At 37.5% G+C, this 22,542-nt stretch overlaps 1 protein-coding gene across 12 annotated transcripts in view; it reads right to left on the bottom strand.

The window, feature by feature from the left end:
* Nucleotides 1-22,542, bottom strand: part of KIAA1328 (KIAA1328 ortholog) — a 370,157-nt gene that overhangs the window by 32,074 nt on the left and 315,541 nt on the right. Inside the window, exon 12 of one of the 12 annotated variants that reach the window (XM_089895088.1) lies at nucleotides 8,611-21,844. The exons of the other annotated variants lie outside the window; for them this stretch is intronic. Within the exon in view, the coding sequence (XP_089751214.1) occupies nucleotides 21,796-21,844 (49 nt within the window). The 3' untranslated portion in view covers nucleotides 8,611-21,795. Of the gene's footprint in view, nucleotides 1-8,610; nucleotides 21,845-22,542 lie in introns of those variants that run through there. 12 annotated transcript variants of the gene reach the window in all.

Raw genomic sequence — 22,542 nt, 5'->3', positions numbered from 1 at the left:
TCACAATTGTTTTCTTAATTATAATTGCTCAAGTAATATGAGTATGTTTTCACTATAAAAATTCAAATATATAGAATTATACAGAGAAAAATAAAATTCCCTTCAACATGTTATCTCCTACCAAAATACAAATCCCATTCTGTTTCCCAGAAATCAGTGTAAATAGTTTAGTATATATCCTTCCAAATTTTTTTATACAATTACATGCTTATACGTGCATACACAAATAAACATACATTGACACACATGTATTGATATTTAGAAACTTAAATTGAGCCATGCTTATGTGTTATGATCTATGATCTGCTTTTTCACTTAACAGAATGTTTTGGAGATCATTCCACAACAATGCATATAGATCTACCTAATTCTTGTAAACTACAGCAGTATTATATTTTATGGAGATGCCATTGCTCTAATTTTATTAAAGAAACCCCATAGCTTTTATTATCTTACTCTAGCTATATTTTGTATTTATTCTGTTATCTGAAGAAAAAAAAATCAGTATTTGGTCATTAGTGTTGATTTAAGGACAGTTTGCTTGAAAATATTTCCTTTAAAGTATGCTTTTCTTAAACTTCCTTTCTACTACCTTCATACAAGATAATGTCAACATAACTTGCTTTAATGAACAGAAATAAGATGACAAGACACAGTGAAGGGTTCAGGAAATCTCAGCTAAAATAGCTCAAATTAGGTTTGTTTTACCATGCCATAATCTAGCCAGGTTCAAAAAGATCTAGCTAGCATCTATCTTCCTTTCTGAGATAGTGAATTCAGACAGGCATCAGTGATCCGCATGAGATAAGTACTTTTTTTCTCACATTCATGCCAACCAGTCCCCACAGTCTATAAGCAAGGTGTGCGGAGCCCAGGCATCATTCTGGTACAGGCACTGGAGAAATTAAGAGTTCCTACAGGTTCTCTTCTGCATTCTTAATGCTGTTAGTTCTATAGTATCAGTTAAACTGAAATTATGTTGGCTGAAAAGTTTAACTCCTATTTCTATACCAATTTCGTGATCTCAACCTCTAGATCTACAAAGTCAATATTATCTGTTGTGTTAGGGCTTTTAAAAGTGAATCCAGTTGATGAAACTGTTATTCTGATAAGTCATTACCACTTAAATAAAGTTGTAGCTAGAGACTTTCAGCAAAGTAGAAAATTTCAATGGGCTAAATTCATGAGTATATATACTTCTAATAGATGACAATTCTATTTTATCTATTTTAAATGGCATGGCTTTTCAGACACCAGTGGGAAACAGGCAATAACAAAGTGAATAAATATGGAAGAATTTGGAAATCTTCATGCCCAAGACTTTTCTATTCAAGGAGAATAATATCTTAGTCCTCCTTATAGGGCTGAGCATAATTCTACTATAGCATTTCTGGTAATATCTCCAAAGTTATATTCTTTATTAAAACACTTCGTTCAAGGGAGACTTTATTAAACACTTTATTAAAACACTTTATTAAACACTTTATTAAAACACTTCATTCAAGGTAGTGGTAAGAGCTCAGGCTCCAAAGTAAAGATGCTATATTTGAATCCTGGTTCTACCAATTTCTAACTAAGTGATTTGGGGCAAGTTGCTTAGTTTTTCCAAGCTTCAGTTGCCTCACCTTTAAATTGGGGATAAGGACAATGTTTATCTTTGGAGTTATGATAATGTATGTAAAGCGTTTAGCTCTATGCCTGGCATATAATAAGTGCTCAGTTAATGAAAGCTATTACTATTTTTTTTGAAGTATTGTTAGGAAGCAGGATATAGGCAGAGAAAGGGAGACTAGCTAGAAAGATCAGAAAAGAACTCTGGATAAATGTGCCATTAAAGCTATCATAACAAACTATTACATGAATGAATGCAGAGTGAAATGACTGAAGACAAATCAAAGGTAGAATCAGCTGAAAGGGCCCTGAAAAGTAATTTGTATGGGAGAGTTTTCTGCATGGGAAAAAATGCCATAGAACCCAAGTTAAAAGATGAAAGAGAAGCTGGGAAAAATGTTTGTAACATGTTACAAAAAGAACTACTTTTTTTCACATATAAAGAAAATGACTAACATATTAGTGGAAAAATAGATAAAAAATAGAACAATAGTTTGTAGAAAATACAAATGACTCAAATATAAAACTTCACTCATAACAAGAAAAATGTAAATTATAACTAAAAGATACCATTTTCATCTCTCAGATTGGCAAAGAACTAAACTTTTTGATTATACTCTTTAAAGTATAATAAAACAGGCACTTTCAAATACTGCAAGTGGGAACATAAGTTGTACAACCTCTATTAAAGCAATTTAGCAATATCTATCAAAATTTATAATGAATTTATCTTTGACCCACAATTACATTTCTAGGAATTTATCTTACAGATATCCTCACACATTTATAAATGGCACGTATAGGAATATTCACTGCAGCATTATAGTCTGCAATCATGAAAGACTGAAAATAACTCAAATATTCATTCACTAGTGGGCTGGCTAAATGCACTGTGGTGCATTCATACAATGGGACATCGTACGGATTTAAAAAAATGGGGTAGTTTTACAGTGCACAGATTCATATACATAGTCAATATTGTATATGTATAACTATCCCTGAAAAGACACACAGGAAACTGAAAGAGGTTACATCCAAGGAGGGCGCTTTGGCTGGCTGGGAAACTGGGGTATGAGAAAGCCTACTTTCACTAAATATCCCTATGAGTTTTTATTTCTTGAATACGACAATAATTATAAAAGCAATTTAGTTCAGTTCTCTGTCTCTGAAGGTGAATATTTAACCCAACTGGATTTGAAATTCCTTAATGGGTTCCTCCTGAAATCTGTATAGCCTTTATCTAGGAGAACAATATGAAGATATAATTTAGAGAAAAGCAGAGACAATGCCTTTTATGGCGATTCCTGAAGTAGGAATAAATAAAATAAAATGGTGATGTGGGTCCAGAATCCTTATCTGTAATTGTGAAATCTTTTTTTTTTTTTAATTTATTTGGCTGCACTGGGTCTTAGTTGTGGCATGTGGGATCTTCACTGTGGCATGCGGGATCTTTAGTTGCAGCATTCAGGATCTTTAGTTGCAGCATGCTGGATCTTTAGTTGTGGCATGCAGGCTCTTAGCTACAGCACGTGGGATCTAGGATCTAGTTCCCTGAGCAGGCATTGAACACAGGCCCCCTGCATTGGGAGCACAGTGTCTTAACCATAGGGAAGTCCCGTGAAATCTTAAGAGTAATGAAAAGTGAAAGTTTTTTTCATAACCTTTTTGGTAGCAATATCTGACCTAACCCAAATCTATTTGGTTGTAAAATCTGACCTGAACTGATAAGAGGCTATTTATACTTATTGTTTATTATATTTAATGTGAATAATCATACATCATAGTGTATCCCATATGGTATGTAAACCATGTTAGCTTAAAATTTTGTTAATTCTGAAATACGTTTGGCTCTAGGAATTTTGGATGAAGGACTGTGGACCTGTACGATTTTCTCTCCTGGCTGTCAGTCCTGAGTTAAATCTTCACACAAAAATATTATCATTACCAGAAAGAGCCTTCTGACAGTTAGTTATCCAATCCTCTTCTTCAACAATACCCACCACTCAAGGTTTATGAGATGCCTACTTTTGGCTTTTTGTTCTTACTCTTTGGGAGTTTTGGTTAAAGACTATCACTATGCAAGCAACGTACCTGATCTCAGAGATTCTGATATGGAAAGAAAATTTGGGCAAATCTGATAATTTATGCAACTATAAAAATGAAATTCTTTAAGAAGAATTTATTTTCTTTCTGTCATTGTAGCAAGAGCTACACACAGGTTAAAAAGAAAATTACCACCCCGCTCCCCATGCCTATACTTTTCAGTATTGGGAAACTTAAGATATCTTAATTATTTTCTAGTGTCTTAATCATTTTGTGAAATCATGAAGTTGGATAATGGTCATTTAATATAAAATGTTCTCTTTTCTATGGAATTGTAGCTTCTTACTAATTATGAATTAAAGCCTTATATAATATGGCTGGAAGCCAGAATGACAAGTGAAATTTAGAGACCTCAACCTTGGTTATCTTGAGAGAAAAGCACTGTTAGATACTTTGGAGTCAAAGAATGTTACCTTCTAGGCTCCAGTTGCAAAAGCAGTAAGCTGACTTCCGGAGAACACGATGCAGAAACCAAAACCGAGAGGAGAAATACCTGCTTGTGAACTCTACCAGGCCAAAGTGATGCAGGTTACCCTGTTTATTAGCCTGCACTTTAGAAAATTCAGGGCACATATGGATATGCATTTATTCCATTGTATGCTACACATTATTGAAAACACATTCTACAATATAACATAATTCATCCATGCATTGTTTGAAATTTAAGATTACAAAACTAAATGGTAGTGTTTTGTTTTATGACTGCCTGTACTTTCAAAAAGAAAGATGATATGGGTAGATTGACTTTATAACTTTTATATGCACCTATTAGGGAGAACAACACAACAGAAAAGAAACAACCCCCAGCCCCTACACACACACAGTTTCCCTATGTGTGTGCCACAGGCTGTTACCTTTAGTTTAGGTAAAACCAGGTGTTCAGGGCTGTGTTAGTGGGGAGAGCATGAGCTGGAGATTAAGGTGTTCTGCTTGCTCTCTGTGCCACAGCTGAAGCTGGGAGACTTGAACTGATTGGAAGCAAGCTGGAATGGAAGTTCTTTGGAAGGAAGGGACCTCAGATTCTTCCAGTTTAATATAGCAGATTATACCCTTCCATCCTCTGGTCACAAAGAAGGTGATACAGGTTGGCAGAGGGCAAAGTCATGAAACAACAGAAACTGGAGGACATACAGTTAAAGAGCTCACGCACTTTGTTGATAAGTATAGGTAGCTCCCAGAAGAGTCACTACTTAAATGGTTTTTCAGGATTGTGGACTCAGACTGTTTCCCTAATTCTGGACACAGCTGCATAAAAAGACATGTATTGGTTAACATATGACCCCCAACTAGTCAGTCTGTGACGGCTTGGATGAAAATTAGAGATGGGGGAACATCTAGCGTTTTGGGGTGACTAAGGGCAACAACAGTACACAGTATGTATCCTGAAAAAGGCAATTGCCCAACTCCTCTACTAAATGGAACACCACTGATACAGCAGTTGATCTGCTGTGAATGCAAGTCGTGTTGGACTGGCGTTACTGTAACCAGGATGTTCTCCTAATGAAGATGCCTGTGACCCAGACCACCATAAGAGATGTGATTAGAGTACACCTAATGTTCTTCCCATATTGCTTTGTTACTGGGGGGGGGGGTGGGGAGGCAGGTATGGATAAGAAATAATGCAAGAAACTATGTCTGATTTACTGTTCTAACTTCTTTCAATGGGCTTTACTGATGTTAGGAAAATTAGAATGATTCAGTAGAAAGAGAGGAAAGGAAGGAGAGTCAACAGAGGAAAAAAAAAATAGGGTGAAAATATTTCAGTTGCTATAAACACATGGAATGGAAAAAGCAGAAACTGATGGGGAAGAAACCAGAGTTTTGACAGAGCATTACTAAGACTGGGGAAGCCACTGGCTACGGCAGTAACAAGACTCAGACAGATCAACTATCTATCCCAGTTTGGAAGAATTTAGAAAACTGGATGACAAGGAAAAGCACAATAAATTTGATATTGAAATACAAGAGGTGTCAGTAAGAAAGACTGAAACTGATGAAGACTGATGGGAAGGCCAGGATCTCCTGGCTCATTAGAGCTGGCATGGAGCCAGTATAGTAACTGAACCTGACGTCCATTGTTTGGGTCAAAGTTAATGATAAAATGTAAGGAAGGAAGGAAGAGAATAAATAAATGGCATATGCTAAGGTGAAATCCAACCTTACTCTGGTGTCTTAAGAGAGGCTAAGAGCAAGACAATAATATTCTTTCTTAGCATCAAACTCCAGATGCCTGGAAGGTAAAGCAATATGGCTTGCCAAAGCTGCCTCTGCTTCTGAAAACTGGCAAAACAGAATGGCGACTGGCAAATAGGAATGGTATCCTCCAGCAAACACCTTTGTCTCGCATTACTCCTAACCAGGAAGATTACATTTAATCACTCTTTTTTCCTCTAAAAAGAAATTCATTCTCACAGTGTGATTTAACTTTAATACATATTTTTCTCATCTAAAAGGTAGACATGGGAGTCATGTTTAGAATATACCATAAGTTTACAGCAGTGATTTATACTTCTGATTAAATTTGTGTATAGATCCAATAAAGAAGAAGAAAGGAGGGAAGTTTTATTGGAAACACAATCACATTGTAGCATCCCTAAGGTAACTTATGAGAGAAACATGTACATTCTCATTCCAACAATCAACCTTGCTAACAGGTCTATCTACGCACTTTTATTTAGCACTGCTAATTCTCGCCTACCTCTTTCTTATTTATTCATGGAATGGTTAACACAAAGAAGAGTTTTTGCTTTTTAAACTTCCAGATATTTCGCAATTTAGAAAGAGTTAGTCTAAAAAAAGGAGAAGTATATAAGAAGTGAAAGAAAAAAAAAAAGGATTAGAAGGAATTATACCAAATACTAAACTATTAACAGTGGGTAGAAGGATTATAGGTGGTTTAAAATATCACTTTTAAAGATATATATTCCACCACAATTGTCCCAAGTAAGCACAGGTGCTTAAAGCAATTATTGCCAATTCACTGATGTCAGTTTCTTTAAAAAGAAATTAGCAGAGAGCAACAGCCAGCACTACCCACCACCAGTCCCTCCCATCAGGAAACTTGCAGAGGCCTCTTAGATAGCCTCAAACACCAGAGGGCAGACAGCAGAAGCAAGAAGAACTACAATCCTGCAGCCTGTGGAAAAAAAAACCACATTCACGAAAGACAGACAAGATGAAAAGGCAGAGGGCTATGTACCAGATGAAGGAACAAGATAAAACCCCAGAAAAACAATTCAGAATAATGATAGTGAAGATGATCCAGGACCTAGGAAAAAGAATGGAGGCAAAGATCGAGAAGATGCAAGAAATGTTTAACAAAGACCCAGCAGAATTAAAGAACAAACAAGTAGAGATGAACAATACAATAACTGAAATGAAAACTACACTAGAAGGAATCAAAAGCAGAATAACTGAGGTAGAGGAACGGATAAGTGACCTGGAAGACAGAATGGTGGAATTCACTGCTGTGCAACAGAATAAAGAAAAAAGAATGAAAAGAAATGAAGACAGCCTAAGAGAGCTTTGGGACAACATTAAATGCAACAACATTCCCATTATAGGGGTCCCAGAAGGAGAAGAGAGAGAGAAAGGACCCAAGAAAATATGTGAAGATATTCTAGTCAAAAACTTCCCCAACATGGGAAAGGAAATAACCACCCAAGTCTAGGAAGTGCAGAGAGTCCCATACAGGATAAACCCAAGGAGAAACATGCCGAGACACATAGTAATCAAATAGGCAAAAGTTAAAGACAAAGAAAAATTACTGAAAGCAGCAAAGGAAAAAAGACAAAAAACATACAAGTGGGGCTTCACTGGTGGCGCAGTGGTTGAGAGTCCGCCTGCTGATGCAGGGGACACGGGTTCGTGCCCCGGCCCGGGAAGATCCCACATACCGCGGAGCGGCTGGGCCCATGAGCCATGGCTGCTGAGCCTGCAGCACATCCGGAGCCTGTGCTCTGCAACGGGAAAGGCCACAACAGTGAGAGGCCCGCGTAATGCAAAAAAAGAAAACAAAGAAAAAAAAATACATACAAGGGCACTCCCATAAGGTTAACAGCTGATTTCTCAGCAGAAACTCTACAAGCCAGAAGGCAGTGGCATGATATACTTAAAGTAATGAAAGGGAAGAACCTATAACCAAGATTACTCCACCTGGAAAGGATCTCATTCAGATTTGATGGAGAAATCAAAAGCTTTACAGACAAGCAAAAGCTAAGAGAATTCAGCACCACCAAACCAGCTCTACAACAAATGCTAAAGGATCTTCTCTAGGCAAGAAACACAAGAGAAGAAAAGGACCTACAAAAACAAACCCAAAACAATTAAGAAAATGGTCACAGGAACACACATATCAATAATTACCATAAACGTGAATGGATTAAATGCTCCAACCAAAAGACACAGGCTGCCTGAATGGATACAAAAACAAGACCCACATATATGCTGTCTACAAGAGACCCATTTCAGACCTAGGGACACATACAGACTGAAAGCGCGGGGATGGAAAAAGATATTCCATGCAAATGGAAATCAAAAGAAAGCTGGAGTAGCAATACTCATATCAGATAAAATGTTAAAATAAAGAATGTTACAAGAGACAAGGAAGGACACTACATAATGATCAAGGGATCAATCCAAGGAGAAGATATAACAATTATAAATATAAATACACCCAACATAGGAGCACCTCAGTACATAAGGCAACTGCTAACAGCTAGAAAAGAGGAAATCGACAGAAACACAATAATAATGGGGGACTTTAACACCTCACTTAATGGACAGATCATCCAGACAGAAAATTAATAAGGAAGCACAAGCTTTAAATGACACAACAGATCAGAGAGATTTAATTGATATTTATAGGACATTCCATCCAAAAACAGCAGATTACACTTTCTTCTCAAGTGTGCACAAAACGTTCTCCAGGATAGATTACATCTTGGGTCACAGATCAAGCCTCAGTAAATATAAGAAAATTAAAATCGTATCAAGCATCTTTTCCAACTATAATGCTATGAGATTAGAAGTTAATTACAGGGAAAAAAACGTAAATAAAACAAACACATGGAAGCTAAACAATACATTACTAAATAACCAAGACATCACTGAAGAAATCAAAGAAGAAAACAAAAAATACCTAGAGACAAATGACAATGAAAACACGAAATCCAAAACCTATGGGATGCAGCAAAAGCAGTTCTAAGAGGGAAGTTTATAGCAATACAAGCCTACCTCAAGAAACAAGAAAATCTCAAATAAACAACCTAACCTTACACCTAAAGCAACTAGAGAAAGAAGAACTAACAAAACCCAAATTTAGCAGAAGAAAAGAAATCATAAAGATCAGAGCAGAAATAAATGAAACAGAAACAAAGAAAAAAATAGCAAAGATCAATAAAACTAAAAGCTGGTTCTTTGAGAAGATAAACAAAATTGATAAACCATTAGCCAGACTCATCAAGAAAAAGAGGGAGAGGACTCAAATCAATAAAATTAGAAATGAAAAAGGAGAAGCTACAACAGACACTGCAGAAATACAAAGCATCCTAAGAGACTACTACAAGCAACTCTATGCCAATAAAATGGACAAGCTGGAAGATATGGACAAATTCTTACAAAGGTATAACCTTCCAAGGCTGAACCAGGAAGAAATAGAAAATGTGAACAGACCAATCACAAGTAATGAAATTGAAACTGTGATTAAAAATCTTCCAAACAAACAAAAGTCCAGGACCAGATGGCTTCACAGGTGAATTCTATCAAACATTTAGAGAAGAGCTAACACCTATCCTTCTGAAACTCTTCCAAAAAATTGCAGAGGAAGGAACACTCCCAAACTCATTCTACGAGGCCACCATCACCCTGATACCAAAACCAGACAAAGATACTACAAAAAAAGAAAATTACAGAGCAAGATCCCTCATGCATATAGCTGCAAAAATCCTCAACAAAATACTAGCAAACAGAATCCAACAACACATTAAAAGGATAATACACCATGATCAAGTGGGATTTATCCCAGGGATACAAGGATTCCTCAATATATGCAAATCAATCAATGTGATACACCACTGAAGAATAAAAACCATATGATCATCTCAATAGATGCAGAAAAAGCTTTTGACAAAATTCAACACCCATTTATGACAAAAACTCTCCAGAAAGTGGGCAGAGAGGGAACCTACCTCAGCATAATAAAGGCCATATATGACAAACCCACAGCAAACATCATTCTCAATGGTGAAAAACTGAAAGCATTTCCTCTAAGATCAGGAACAAGATAAGGATGTCCACTCTCTCCATTATTATTCAACATAGCTTTGGAAGTCCTAGCCACAGCAATCAGAGAAGAAAGAGAAATAAAATGGATACAAATTGGAAACAAAGAAGTAAAACTGTCACTGTTGGCAGATGACATGATACTATAGAGAACCCTAAAGATGCTACCAGAAAACTACTAAAGCTAATCAATGAATTTGGTAAAGCTGCAGGATACAAAATTAATGCACAGAAATTCTTGCATTCCGATACACTGATGTAAAATCTGAAAGAGAAATTAAGGAAGCACTCCCATTTACCACTGCAACAAAAAGAATAAAATACCTAGGAATAAAACTACCTAGGGAGACAAAAGACCTGTATGCAGAAAACTATGACACTGATGAAAGAAACTGAAGATGATACCAACAGATGGAGAGATATACCATGTTCTTGGATTGGAAGAATCAATATTGTGAAAATGACTATACTACCCAAAGCAATCTACAGGTTCAATGCAATCCCTATCAAATTAGCAATGGCATTTTTTACGGAACTAGAACAAAAAATCTTAAAATTTGTATGGAGACACAAAAGATCCCAAATAGCCAAAGCAGTCTTGAGGGAGAAAAATGGAGTGGGAGGTATCAGACTCCCTGACTTCAGACTATACTACAAAGCTACAGTAATCAAGACAATGTGGTACTGGCACAAAAACAGAAACATAGATCAATGGAACAAGATAGAAAGTCCAGAGATAAACCCACGCACCTATGGTCAACTAATCTATGACAAAGGAGGCAAGGGTATATAATGGAGAAAAGACAGTCTCTTCAATAAGTTGTGCTGGGAAAACTGGATAGCTACATGTACGAGGATGAAATTAGAACACTCCTTAACACCATACACAAAAATAAACTCAAAATGGATTACAGACCTAAATGTAAGACCGGACACTATAAAACTCTTAGAGGAAGAACACTCCTTGACATAAATCGCAGCAAGATCTTTTTTGATCCACCTCGTAGAGTAATGGAAAGAAAAGCAAAAATTAACAAATGGGACCTAATGAAACTTCAAAATTTTTGCACAGCAAAGGAAACCATAAACAAGACGAAAAGACAACCCTCAGAACGGAAGAAAATATTTGCAAACAAATCAACGCACAAAGGATTAATCTCCTAAATATATAAACAGCTCATGCAGCTCAATATTAAAATAACAAACAACCCAATCCAAAACTGGACAGAAGACCGAAATAGACATTTCTCCAAAGAAGACATACAGATGACCAAGAAGCACATGAAAAGCTGCTCAACATCACTAATTATTAGAGAAATGCAAATCAAAACTACAATGAGGTATCACCTCACACCAGTTAGAATGGGCATCCTCAGAAAATCTACAAACAACAAGTGCTGGAGAGGGTGTGGGGAAAAGGAAATGCTCTTGCACTGTTGGTGGCAATGTAAATTGATACAGTCACTATGAAGAACAGTATGGAGGTTCCTTAAAAAACTAAAAATAGAATTACCATATGATCGAGCAATCCCACTACTGGGCATATACCCAGAGAAAACCATTATTCAAAAAGACACATGTACCCCAATGTTCATTGCAGCACTATTTACAATAGCCAGGTCTTGGAAGCAACCTAAATGCCCATCGACAGACGAATGGATAAAGAAGATGTGGTACATATATACAATGGAATATTACTCAGCCATAAAAAGGAACGAAATTGGGTCATTTGTTGAGATGTGGATGGATCTAGAGACTGTCATACAGAGTGAAGTAAGTCAGAAAGAGAAAAACAAATATTGTATATTAACGCATATATGCGGAACCTAGAAAAATGGTACAGATGAACCAGTTTGCAGGGCAGAAATTGAGGCACAGATGTAGAGAACAAACGTATGGACACCAAGGGAGGAAAGCAGCAGGGGGGTGGTGGTGGTGGTGGGATGAATTGGGCGATTGGGATTGACATGTATACACTGATGTGGATAAAACTGATGACTAATAAGAACCTGCTGTATAATAAAATAAAATAAAATTCAAAAAAAATACATTCTGGAGTAAATTTTATCATCTGTGAATTATATCTCAATAAAGCTGCTATTAAAAATCGAAACAAGGGCTTCCCTGGTAGCGCAGTGGTTAAGAATCTGCCTGCCAATGCAGGGGACACGAGTTTGAGCCCTGGTCTGGGAAGATCCCTCATACTGCAGAGCAACTAAGCCTGTGCGCCACAACTACTGAGCCCGCATGCCTAGAGCCCGTGCTCTGCAATGAGAAGCCACTGCAATGAGAAGCCCGTTGCACTGCTCCTGCTCGCCACAACTAGAGAAGGCCTGCACGCAGCAACAAAGACCCAATGCAGCCAAAAGTAAATAAATTAAATAAATAAATTATTTTAAAAATTAAAAAAAAACCCGAAACAAAACAAAAAAATAACAAATTAGCAAACATATCCTTGAATGGCTCTCCCCTCGCCCCTACCCAACAGCCCTCTAAAAGGTTACAAAATAAAATAAAATTAAATAAATAAATAAATAAATAAAAAGGATTAGAGTTGGCATGATGAGGGAGTGAGAGCTGGGTGCCTGTGTCATAGCCAACTGATCTCATTCAGTAGTTAAACCTGACTGGACTATAGGCTGCAGGTGGTGGCAAGAAAGTAAATTTGAAACAGTTCATTGTAGGCCACACAGTATTTCATAATTTTTGTAAAGGCTAAATGAATATATCTCTTAGAAGTTAATGTTAAATAATCTATGACAGTAAGCTACAATTCTAATTCTGTGATATCTTTGATCTTCAAACTCTGATATGGAAAACTTCAGGAGGTAAGCTTTTTATTTCATCTAAAAAATTCGTTTTAATCAAATATCCAATTTAAATAATAAGTTCCGATTTGTTTCTACCTGGTTTGCTATTAACTTATTCTAGACATTTCCTTATACTGACAGCTTCCTCTACTACAATGTTTCATTTTCTCTTTCAAATAAATAGTTGTGTGAAGGAGAAATTTTGATTTCTTTGCCAGCAATGACTAGCTAAAAAAAGATCTTGGGGACTTCCCTGGTGGCGCAGTGGTTGAGAGTCCATCTGCCGATGCAGGGGATACGGGTTTGTGCCCCGGTCCGGGAAGATCCCACATGCTGTGGAGCGGCTGGGCCCGTGAGCCATGGCCGCTGAGCCTGTGTGTCCGGAGCCTGTGCTCCGCAACAGGGGAGGCCACAACAGTGAGAGGCCCGCGTACCGCAAAAAAAAAAATGTATAAAGGATGAGTTCTCCATGTATGCTAAGAAACACAACTGCCCGCAAGGCTTTTACAAGACATGCAATTGTATACAAGGTTGGTCTGCTTTCTAAATAACTTGCCATCCTGGTATTAGGCTGGAGCCTTCTCGGCTCTAATGATTGGCTCTGGTTTTCAAGTAGCCCATGTCCTGTGACAGGAAAATCCTGAAGCAGCGTCCCTATTCTAATATAAGTCACAATCCACCTCAGAATTTTCCAGCTTTCCCAAAGGAAGAAACAGCCTCTCATGTATAATAGTAATCACTCTCCCCTTGCTGGCCAAGAGGCTTACATTCCAGACAAGTTGATCATTTTATAGCATTTAAGGACAAGTACAAAGCAACGAGATGATGTGCTTTCAATCTCAGTAACAGTCTTACTTTAGTATGCACCCACGACAGAAAGAAAATCAATGAAATGCTTGGTAAGTAAACAGGTAATGCATTGGCCAATTACTCTTGAGCTTCAAGACCAACTTGGACTCTTTCTTTCATGGGTAATGTTAGGATTTGTACAGCAAGTGGCTCATTCATATTCCCTATAAAGATATAGAAGACATATCCCAGAAGTCTTAAGGCTAATGAAAACAACAATATTTATGTGTTTCCCTTTATTATTTACAAATAACTTTCATATGTACCTGTCTCTTAAGTTTTGTGGTTAAACTCACAAAAGTTTACAGGTAATACAAAATGTTAAAATGAATTTCTCTGCAAGAAATAAAGAGAAGGTAGATTGAAAGAAAATAAAGGACTGTCGTATCTTTTTTTGGGGGGAGCTTATTAATATCAAAAGCAAATAGTTTATGGGGAAAATATGAAAAGTGTTAAATATGTTAAAAGTGGTATATATACACATATCAATACGTATATTTGAATATATAAACAGTGTACAAAAGTATCCAACTGAGCTGAAAATGCATTAGTCAATGACCATTAACTACTACATTATTCTGCTCTCTTCACTGGAAGTATTCTCACTGATAATGTCTTTGATTTACTCAGTGGCATACTTGGCACTATCATGCACAATCCTGACCATTCTTTTCCTAAGGCAAAGCATGTAGCCTACACTAATATACAGTAACCTTTTTCAATATGACTAATGACCTCAATTTGGACTTCAAGGGGGACTAACTTCTGTCTGTTTTTCTCCTAGTGTCCTTCCTAAAGTAAAATCGGATGTTTTCCAGACACAGTTTCATTTAAACCTAAAAATGAAAAAACCTTCAGTAAACACATGTTCACAGAGCATAATCTCAGGAAACGTAAATTATACCTGGCCCCCTGTCAACTGGGAAGGCCAAAGATATCCGAGGAATGGCTCTTCCCTGTGCTATGAGTGACGTGGTGCCAAGTTTGCTTATCTACTTAGCATTTCTAAACTACCGGCCAGCGGAAAACCCAAAGATTTCGAACAGAAGTTTAAACCATGTTATTCTGAAATCAATTACTTAATTTTTAAAAATTAATTAATTATTATTATTATTTTGGCTGTGTTGGGTCTTTGTTGCTGCGCGTGGGCTTCCTCTAGTTGCAGCGAGCAGGGGCTACTCTTCGTTGCGGTGTGCGGGCTTCTTATTGCAGTGGCTTCTCTTGTTGCAGAGCACGGGCTCTAACCCGTGTCCCCTGCATTGACAGGTGACTCTTAACCACTGTGCCACTAGGGAAGTCCATATTTAATTATTTTTTAAAATACTCATCTCTTTATTATTTTCTCCTCAAAATGTGTAAATTACTCTGAAATCGAGAGATAGATGTACATGTTTTCATTTTGATTTCATCTCTAAACAAAGGGTATGGTTCAGACATAGGATGGACAGCTGGAAAACTGAGGTTCCACGTGGTCGAGGGACTTTGCCAAGGCTTTGCTACTGCTAAGCTGTGAGGCAGGATGAATACAGGTCTTTGGACTTTAATTCTCAAGGCCTTTCCTGTAAGCCATGTTGCCTGTCTACATGCAAGGATTTTTAATTTGAGAAAACCAAAACAAAGAACTGGCCATAGGCCTAAGTAGAAGGAACTCTATGATATGGCTGAACACAAGATAATGGAGTGGTATATATTCTATACTAAGTGAAAACAATTGTGAGATGTTATCTAAGCAATCAAATCCCAATGCAGGGACTTCCCTGGTGGCTCAGTGGTTGAGAATCCGCCTGGTTCAATTAATCTGGTTCAATGAATTCAGGTGAGGCCTAGAAACAGGTACTTTGTCAAAGGTTCCTAAGTGATTTCAATGTGCAGATAGATTTTAGAACCACTGCTCTGAAGGGAATTAAGCCCTTTCAGAATTTTTACAAAGAGCTAATTATGAGAAGAAATCCATTATCAATAACTTTGAATGCAGGGTTATTCAGTTTGCTTTGAAGCCACATTTCTGCACAACACTGTCACTCAGTGCATTTGGCAAGGGGGAGCCTGTGTCATTCACATGTACTGTACTCCAGGTGCCCCCCAAAATCTTGTTGCCCAGAGCATAGAGAAAGAAGCTAACACTGAGGGCACACTGTGGCCCAGAACCAAGTTAAGGCTTTGCATACCTAGTCACGTTTAATCCTCTGAGCAAATTTGCAAGGCAGTTATTAATACTCTTATTTTCACATGAGGAATCAGGCTCAGGCATGTTTGCAGGCATGTTTCCATGGTGAATATTAAAAAATACAACCCTATCGCCCACCTCTGAGATGAGTCTAACCCTATTCCTAACCTTTTGTCAGGGAACGCACACAGAGTTTAGAATTACAATAGCAAGGTCCAAATCTAAGCTCTGTTTCTTATTGCTTGTACGGTCCTAGGAAGTTCTACAATGACAACTACTATTAGCCATGTACCAAGACCCTGCTAAGTACTTTATATAAACTACATTGCTTAACCATCATGACCAGACTATGAGGGAGATATTATTACCCCCATTTTATAGATTAAACTAAGTGATTTGTTCAAAACCACATAGGCTAGCATTCAAACCTAGGCCTATACACCTAGGTGTTATAATTATTACCCCTGGGCTCTTAAATGTTCTATTGCCTCTCTGAGCTTTGTTTTCTCATGATTGTGAGGATCACATTAGGTAAAATACATAAAAGAATTTTTTTTTTTTTTTTTGCGGTACGCGGACCTCTCACTGTTGTGGCCTCTCCCGTTGTGGAGCACAGGCTCTGGATGCGCAGGCTCAGCGGCCATGGCTCACGGGCCCAGCCGCTCCGCAGCATGTGGGATCTTCCCGGACCGGGGCACGAACCCGTGTCCCCTGCATCGGCAGGTGGACTCCCAACCACTGCACCACCAGGGAAGCCCCCATAAAAGAATTTTTATAAAAGCATTTAAGTGCCTAGGACAGCAAGTGGCACTCAACAAATGTTTCTTAACATTGAAGTGAAGGGAATTTGATAATCTTGGACCAAAGGCACAAGTCTAAAACAGCAGTTGACGAGGCCAAAAACTGAAATGATAGCAGGAACTGGCAATACTGAACAGATGTCACTAACTGCAGCATTTTCCAGAATTCAGTGCCCTGGAGAAGACCCACCAGGAAGCATAATCCTCACCTACTGCTGGCTCAACAAAGAAATAACATAATTATGTCTTATGCTCCAAGGGTAACCTTAGATTTTTTGCAACTACTTGGAACTAGAGAGCATAAAATTTTGAAATGGGTTTACCTCCTATAAATGTGTGCCCTTTGTTTCTTTTTAAATATTGTTTTTAAAACTACGTAATACATTGTTGTTATAGAATATCTGGAAGATACAGAAAAGTGTGAGCAATAAAATAGCTCTTATAATCCCTTCCCCTAGAATTTAGAGAGATTTCCTGAAGCCAAGGACTAGAACTCTAAGTGGCTAGTAAGCATAAACTGTTGTAATGCACACTTTCCCTCCTGTACGTTCATCCTATGTCAAGAGTGTCTTGACAAGATTCCTCAAACTGAATTCATTTCTTGGAATTATACTGTGTCTTTATTATTTCTACTTAGCCTATTTGTTTCTGTTTTCTTAATTTACACGCTCTATAAGCAGTGTTTGCAAGAGGAATGGATGATTATATTAACGGCTTTTAACAGTGGGAATTATTACAGTAACACCCCCAAATCATGGCTTAATTAAAAGGAACATCTTTTCATAAAACACCTAAAAATTTCCATGCATTCAGCTGTTCTTGGTAGTAATGTACCTGCCAGCAGGGAATTTCAATTTATCAACCTAGCTTCAATAAAAATCCTTTTGAATGGCTGGACTTTTCATCCTCCTGATATGGAAGACAGGTGTATTTATAACTTCATGTTTTCTTTTACATATTCAACCAATTATTTTCTGAAGTTTTTGGATTATCCCTTTTAATTGTCATCATTTATGTGCAATATATCATTCAATTTTGTTTTTATTTTGTTACTTGCAATATACACAAAATGGAAAAGTTATAGTAAGTAGCATTTTGATTGTGTGTAGTGTGTAAACTATTATTCGGAGGGCATATAAAGCTAAAATGATAGTTCTTGGCCTAGAAGCCCACACTTTTGGAAATCATTTTGAAAAAAATCTAAGAAGAAAATCTATCTAATACTTTGAAAATGAATTTTAATAGTCATTAAAAAGAGCTTTACAATGATACGTAATTTGTATGAACATATATTGTGAAAGGACATAGCCGAACTTGCCCAACACAAGATCTGATACGTAATAGGCATTCAGTGAATAGTAGCCAGTATTGCCACATATGGTCACCACTCATGTACTCTATTGTATAGCAGCAATGAGTTCTGCTGTTCAAACCTACCACATAAACCCAAGTAGTGCCTGTAAGGCTCTAGTTTGAGGTTTGGGAATTTTAATTTAGTTCCTCTTCTCTGCCTTGGAAGGATAACACATTATGTGCTAGGCACATGAGGGGACCTGGTTAAGTTCTAAAAATATTTGTGTGAATGTACAGGTGAGAAAAAAGTCTGATTTTTTTAAAAAAGGATTTTGTTACAGTTAGGATTCTAGGCACAAGTACAAGAAAGCGTTGCAATTTGGCTGTTGTGTGTAAGGCTAAGTTTCTTCCTATCAAGTTATAAAAACAAATTCTAGGGCTTCCCTGGTGGCGCAGTGGTTGAGAGTCCGCCTGCTGATGCAGGGGACACGGGTTCGTGCCCCGGTCCGGGAAGATCCCACATGCCGCAGAGCGGCTGGGCCCGTGAGCCATGGCCGCTGAGTCTGCACGTCCGGAGCCTGTGCTCTGCAACGGGAGAGGCCACGACAGTGAGGGGCCCGTGTACCGCAAAAAACAAAAACAAAAAACCCCCAAAAGACCCAAATTCTAACTCTTAAAGTAAGTTTGTCGGATTCCTACTCTAAATCAGAATTTTATAGGCTTAGTGCCTACACCTAAGAACAAAATTCAAGTTTCCCACAGTGTGAGAAAATGAAAAAACACTGAAATTTGGGACCAGAAGAAAGAAAGAAAGAAGTAAAAGACATCCAAATAGTTAAGAAGTAAAATTATCTCTTTGAATGACATGGTTTTATATGTAGGAAACCCTAAAGACTCCACACACACACAAAACCTGTTAGAACTAAAAAATGAATCTGGTGAAGCTGCAGTATACAAAATCAAAATGCAAAAATTAGCTGTGTCTCTTTACACCAACAATGATCTATCAGAAAAGGAAATCAAGAAAAAAATCTCATTTATGATAGCATAAGAAAGAATAAAATACTTGGGAATAAATTTAATCAAGGAGGTGAAAGATTTGTACACTGAAAACTATAAAACATTGAAGAAAAGAATTGAAAAAGACACAGGTAAATGGAAAAATATCCTGTGTTCATGGATTAAAATAATTAAAATTGTTAAAATAGCCATACTACCCAAAGTGATATACAGATTCAATGTAATCTCTAACAAAATTCCAATGAAATTTTTTGTAGAAATAGGAAAAACAACCTTAAAATTCATATGGAACCACAAAAGACTCCGAATAGCCAAAGCAATCTTGAGAAAGAAGAGCAAAGTTGGAGGAATCCCACTTCTTGATTTCAAATTGTATTACAAACAGTATGGTACTGGCATAAAAAAAGACACATAGACTCACTGGAGAGAGTCAAGTGCCCAGAAATAAACCCAAGCATAAATGGTCAATTGATTTTCAACAAGGGTGTCAAGATATGCAATGGGGAAAGGATAACCTCTTCAATAAATACGACAGCATGTGGGAAAACTGAATATCCACATGCAAAAGAATGAAACTGGACCCTCATCTTACACTATACACAAAAATCAACTCAAGATGGATTAAAGACTGAAATGTAAGACCAGAGACTATAAAACTCCTAGAAGAAAACACAGGGAGAAAGCTCCTGACATTAGCCTTCAAAATGATTTTTTGCATGTGACACCAAAAGTTCAAGCAACAAAAGCAAAAATAAACCAGTGGGACTACATCAAATAAAAAAGCTTCTGCACCGCAAAGGAAACATTCAACAAAGTGAAATAGCAACCTACAGATTGGGATTAAAATATCTGCAAGCTATACATCTGATAAGGGGTTAATATCCAAAATATATAAGGAACTCTTACAACTCAACAGCAAAAGGCAAACAGTCTGATGAAGAAATGGGCAAAGGACCTGAATAGACATTTTCCCAAAGAAGACATAGAAAAACACTGTCTTCAAGACAGAAGTTTAAGTTTTAGATTGCAGGGTACTTGGATCCTTCCAGCCTGGGTTGGCAGAGTGTGGTCTCAGGTTCCCAATATTCTGAGCCTGCGTCCCTCAATCTCAAACTCAGTGGGCAAGGAGTCTCCACAAGCCACCTTCAAGTCAGCCTGTGAGCATGACTGTGCACTGGGAATTGCTCTATAGAAAGCTTGGCAAGGTGGAAACTTACAGCAAAAATTTCAGAACACATTAAGCATATGGTCTGACAGCAAAGGAACAAGGTCTTAAAAAAAAAAGAACAAATTAAGCTATTATTTTTTAAAAGTTCCCCAAATAAGCTATTAAGTCCTTCAAAGCACATACACAAATATTTTCCAACCTCCCTCAACAAAAAACAAGCTCTACAAAATCATCCCTCTTGACATAGCTCAAAAAACAAACCAAACAAGTAAAACAAAAACCATCAACTTGGTGTTGCTAGAAATAGGCAAACTACAGTTCCGGTTCCAAAAATTCACTAATTGGGCATGATTTGGTGAGATCAGTCTTTCTCTCTTCACATCTCACAGGGAAAAATAAAAAAAGACGTCAAGAGTACCAGTCTTAACTCTTACGAGTCAGGAAAGAACAGAGAGAAGGAGCCTTAGTAACCTTTCACTTCAGGGACCGAGCGTGTTAAGCCTGCTGCTGCAGGCCTGGTATTTGCCTCTGTCTATCAGTTTGGAAGGAATCATTATTGCGCTGTCATATGACTGAGAGATAGAAACTCCACCGGTATTTTAAAAAGTGACAAGATATCTGTTTCACTGAACAATCCCAGAAGATAGTCTTCATTTTAATATAAAATGTTCCAGATTTACATACCTGAATAGAAAAAAGATACCAACATATAACAAATATACTGCACGCAACAGACTTTTCTCCTTGGTCAAATTTGAAATAAAAGATTTGAAGATCCAAAGCTACCTTAATGCAAATAAGTGCCTGTTGCAAGTATACTGTTTGATGAAATTGGCATACATCAAGTACAATTAGAAAGGTTATTTATAATGAAGAAATACATAATTCTGCATCTTAATGGGGACGACAATTACAGCTGATGGTTGTTAATTAACGTTAACTTCTTTTGCTCTGGGTCTCAGAGATTTCTTATAAGGTCTGTATGCTGGCAATGGACACAACTAATTCTGCAAGGTACAAAAGGGGTAATTATCAGCAACATTTGTGCTCACAACAAATTCATTGGTAACTTGCCCAGCTCTGGCTCCACATTGGAGACCTGAGGATCAAGTAGAATTGGTAAACTCTGACTCAGTGTCCTGGCAGGAAAGGTATTTGTTCAACTTTCTGAGCAAAGGCTCACCTACCCACCAGGTGTTCAGAATGACAGAGAAAAGCCCCTCCAGTTCTCTCTCCTGGTGGAATGGTCTGTGGGTGTTGCCTGTTCCAGGCAAGCAGAAATGCAAGGCATTGTTTAGTTCAGTGGTGCCACCCTCCTGTACCGAGATGCCCACTGTGCTTACTTTCTTGGACAGCTCAGGGGTGTGTGATCAGTATTGGAGGCCGGAAGTAAGATGGAAAGAGAGAAGCACTGCAGGTCTCAGCACAGAAAACTATTATAAAGCCCTCTTTGCTTGTGCTGTAAATTACATATTTATTTTGTTAGCATGAGATAGATGAATATTTCCACATACAAAGGTGCCCTGCTAAAATCAGGATAAGTGATATTAATGTCCTCTGGTCAGTATTATTGAACCTCGAAAGCAATAAACTTTATGCGTCAATAAATATTACATTTGCAACATAATTAACATTCCTTTACTGTCTTTAGCACTTATTACACATTGTAACCACAAGTCTACAATACATTATTCACATTTGGGGTGTCACCAAGTGATGGATTGCTGTAGGAGAGGCTGTCCTTTAAATAAATCAACAAATAAAAATGCAAATGTTAACATTTTCAGCCACAACTTCTCCCATCTTGAATGCAGAATGAAAATTTCACATTACATTGACACCCAGCAGAGAGAACAATTAACAACGTACACTGTGAATGAGAAAGATGACTTTGCCAAGCTAGGTTTTATCACCTGCACATGGACCCACATGGGACTCTTATAGATGCCAGCACTTTTCAGAGAACAAAGGAAACCTGTCGCCCACTGGCATCCCCATCCTTTTCTGCAGGTCTTGAAAATTCTTGGAATTTAGGGTGGACAGGGAACGGACTTTTATTCTTGTTCTCCTCAGTACTTTCAAAGGTTTCTTGGAATGAAGAACAACAGGCTTTCCTCTTGCGTTAAGAGTTTATATGTAAAAGCAGTCTATAAAAAATGCCTTTTCTACACTTTGAAATAAAAATAAATCAAACAATCTTGATTCTGAAGTCTGGAAAGCAACCACTGTGCCTTCCTGGTAACTGATTTTCATAGTACTGAATCTTTTTTTTTCAATTCTGCACTTTGTATAATAGACCTATGATAGGCCATCAAGCACTTCTAAGGATAAAATCTGGTGTGCTGCACATTGTTTTGTTTAGCCAAATGCTCATTATTTAAGAAGCTTCTGAGAATCTGTATTTAGCTGAACTGCAGCATTAAGAACTAATAAAGAATC

The sequence above is a fragment of the Delphinapterus leucas genome, chromosome 14 (genome assembly GCF_059928025.1).
Source record: "Delphinapterus leucas isolate spDelLeu-1000000601 "Yukka" chromosome 14, BTC_Dleu_Yukka2, whole genome shotgun sequence".
NCBI classification, from domain to species: domain Eukaryota; kingdom Metazoa; phylum Chordata; class Mammalia; order Artiodactyla; family Monodontidae; genus Delphinapterus; species Delphinapterus leucas.
This window is presented reverse-complemented; position numbering and strand designations above follow the sequence as displayed.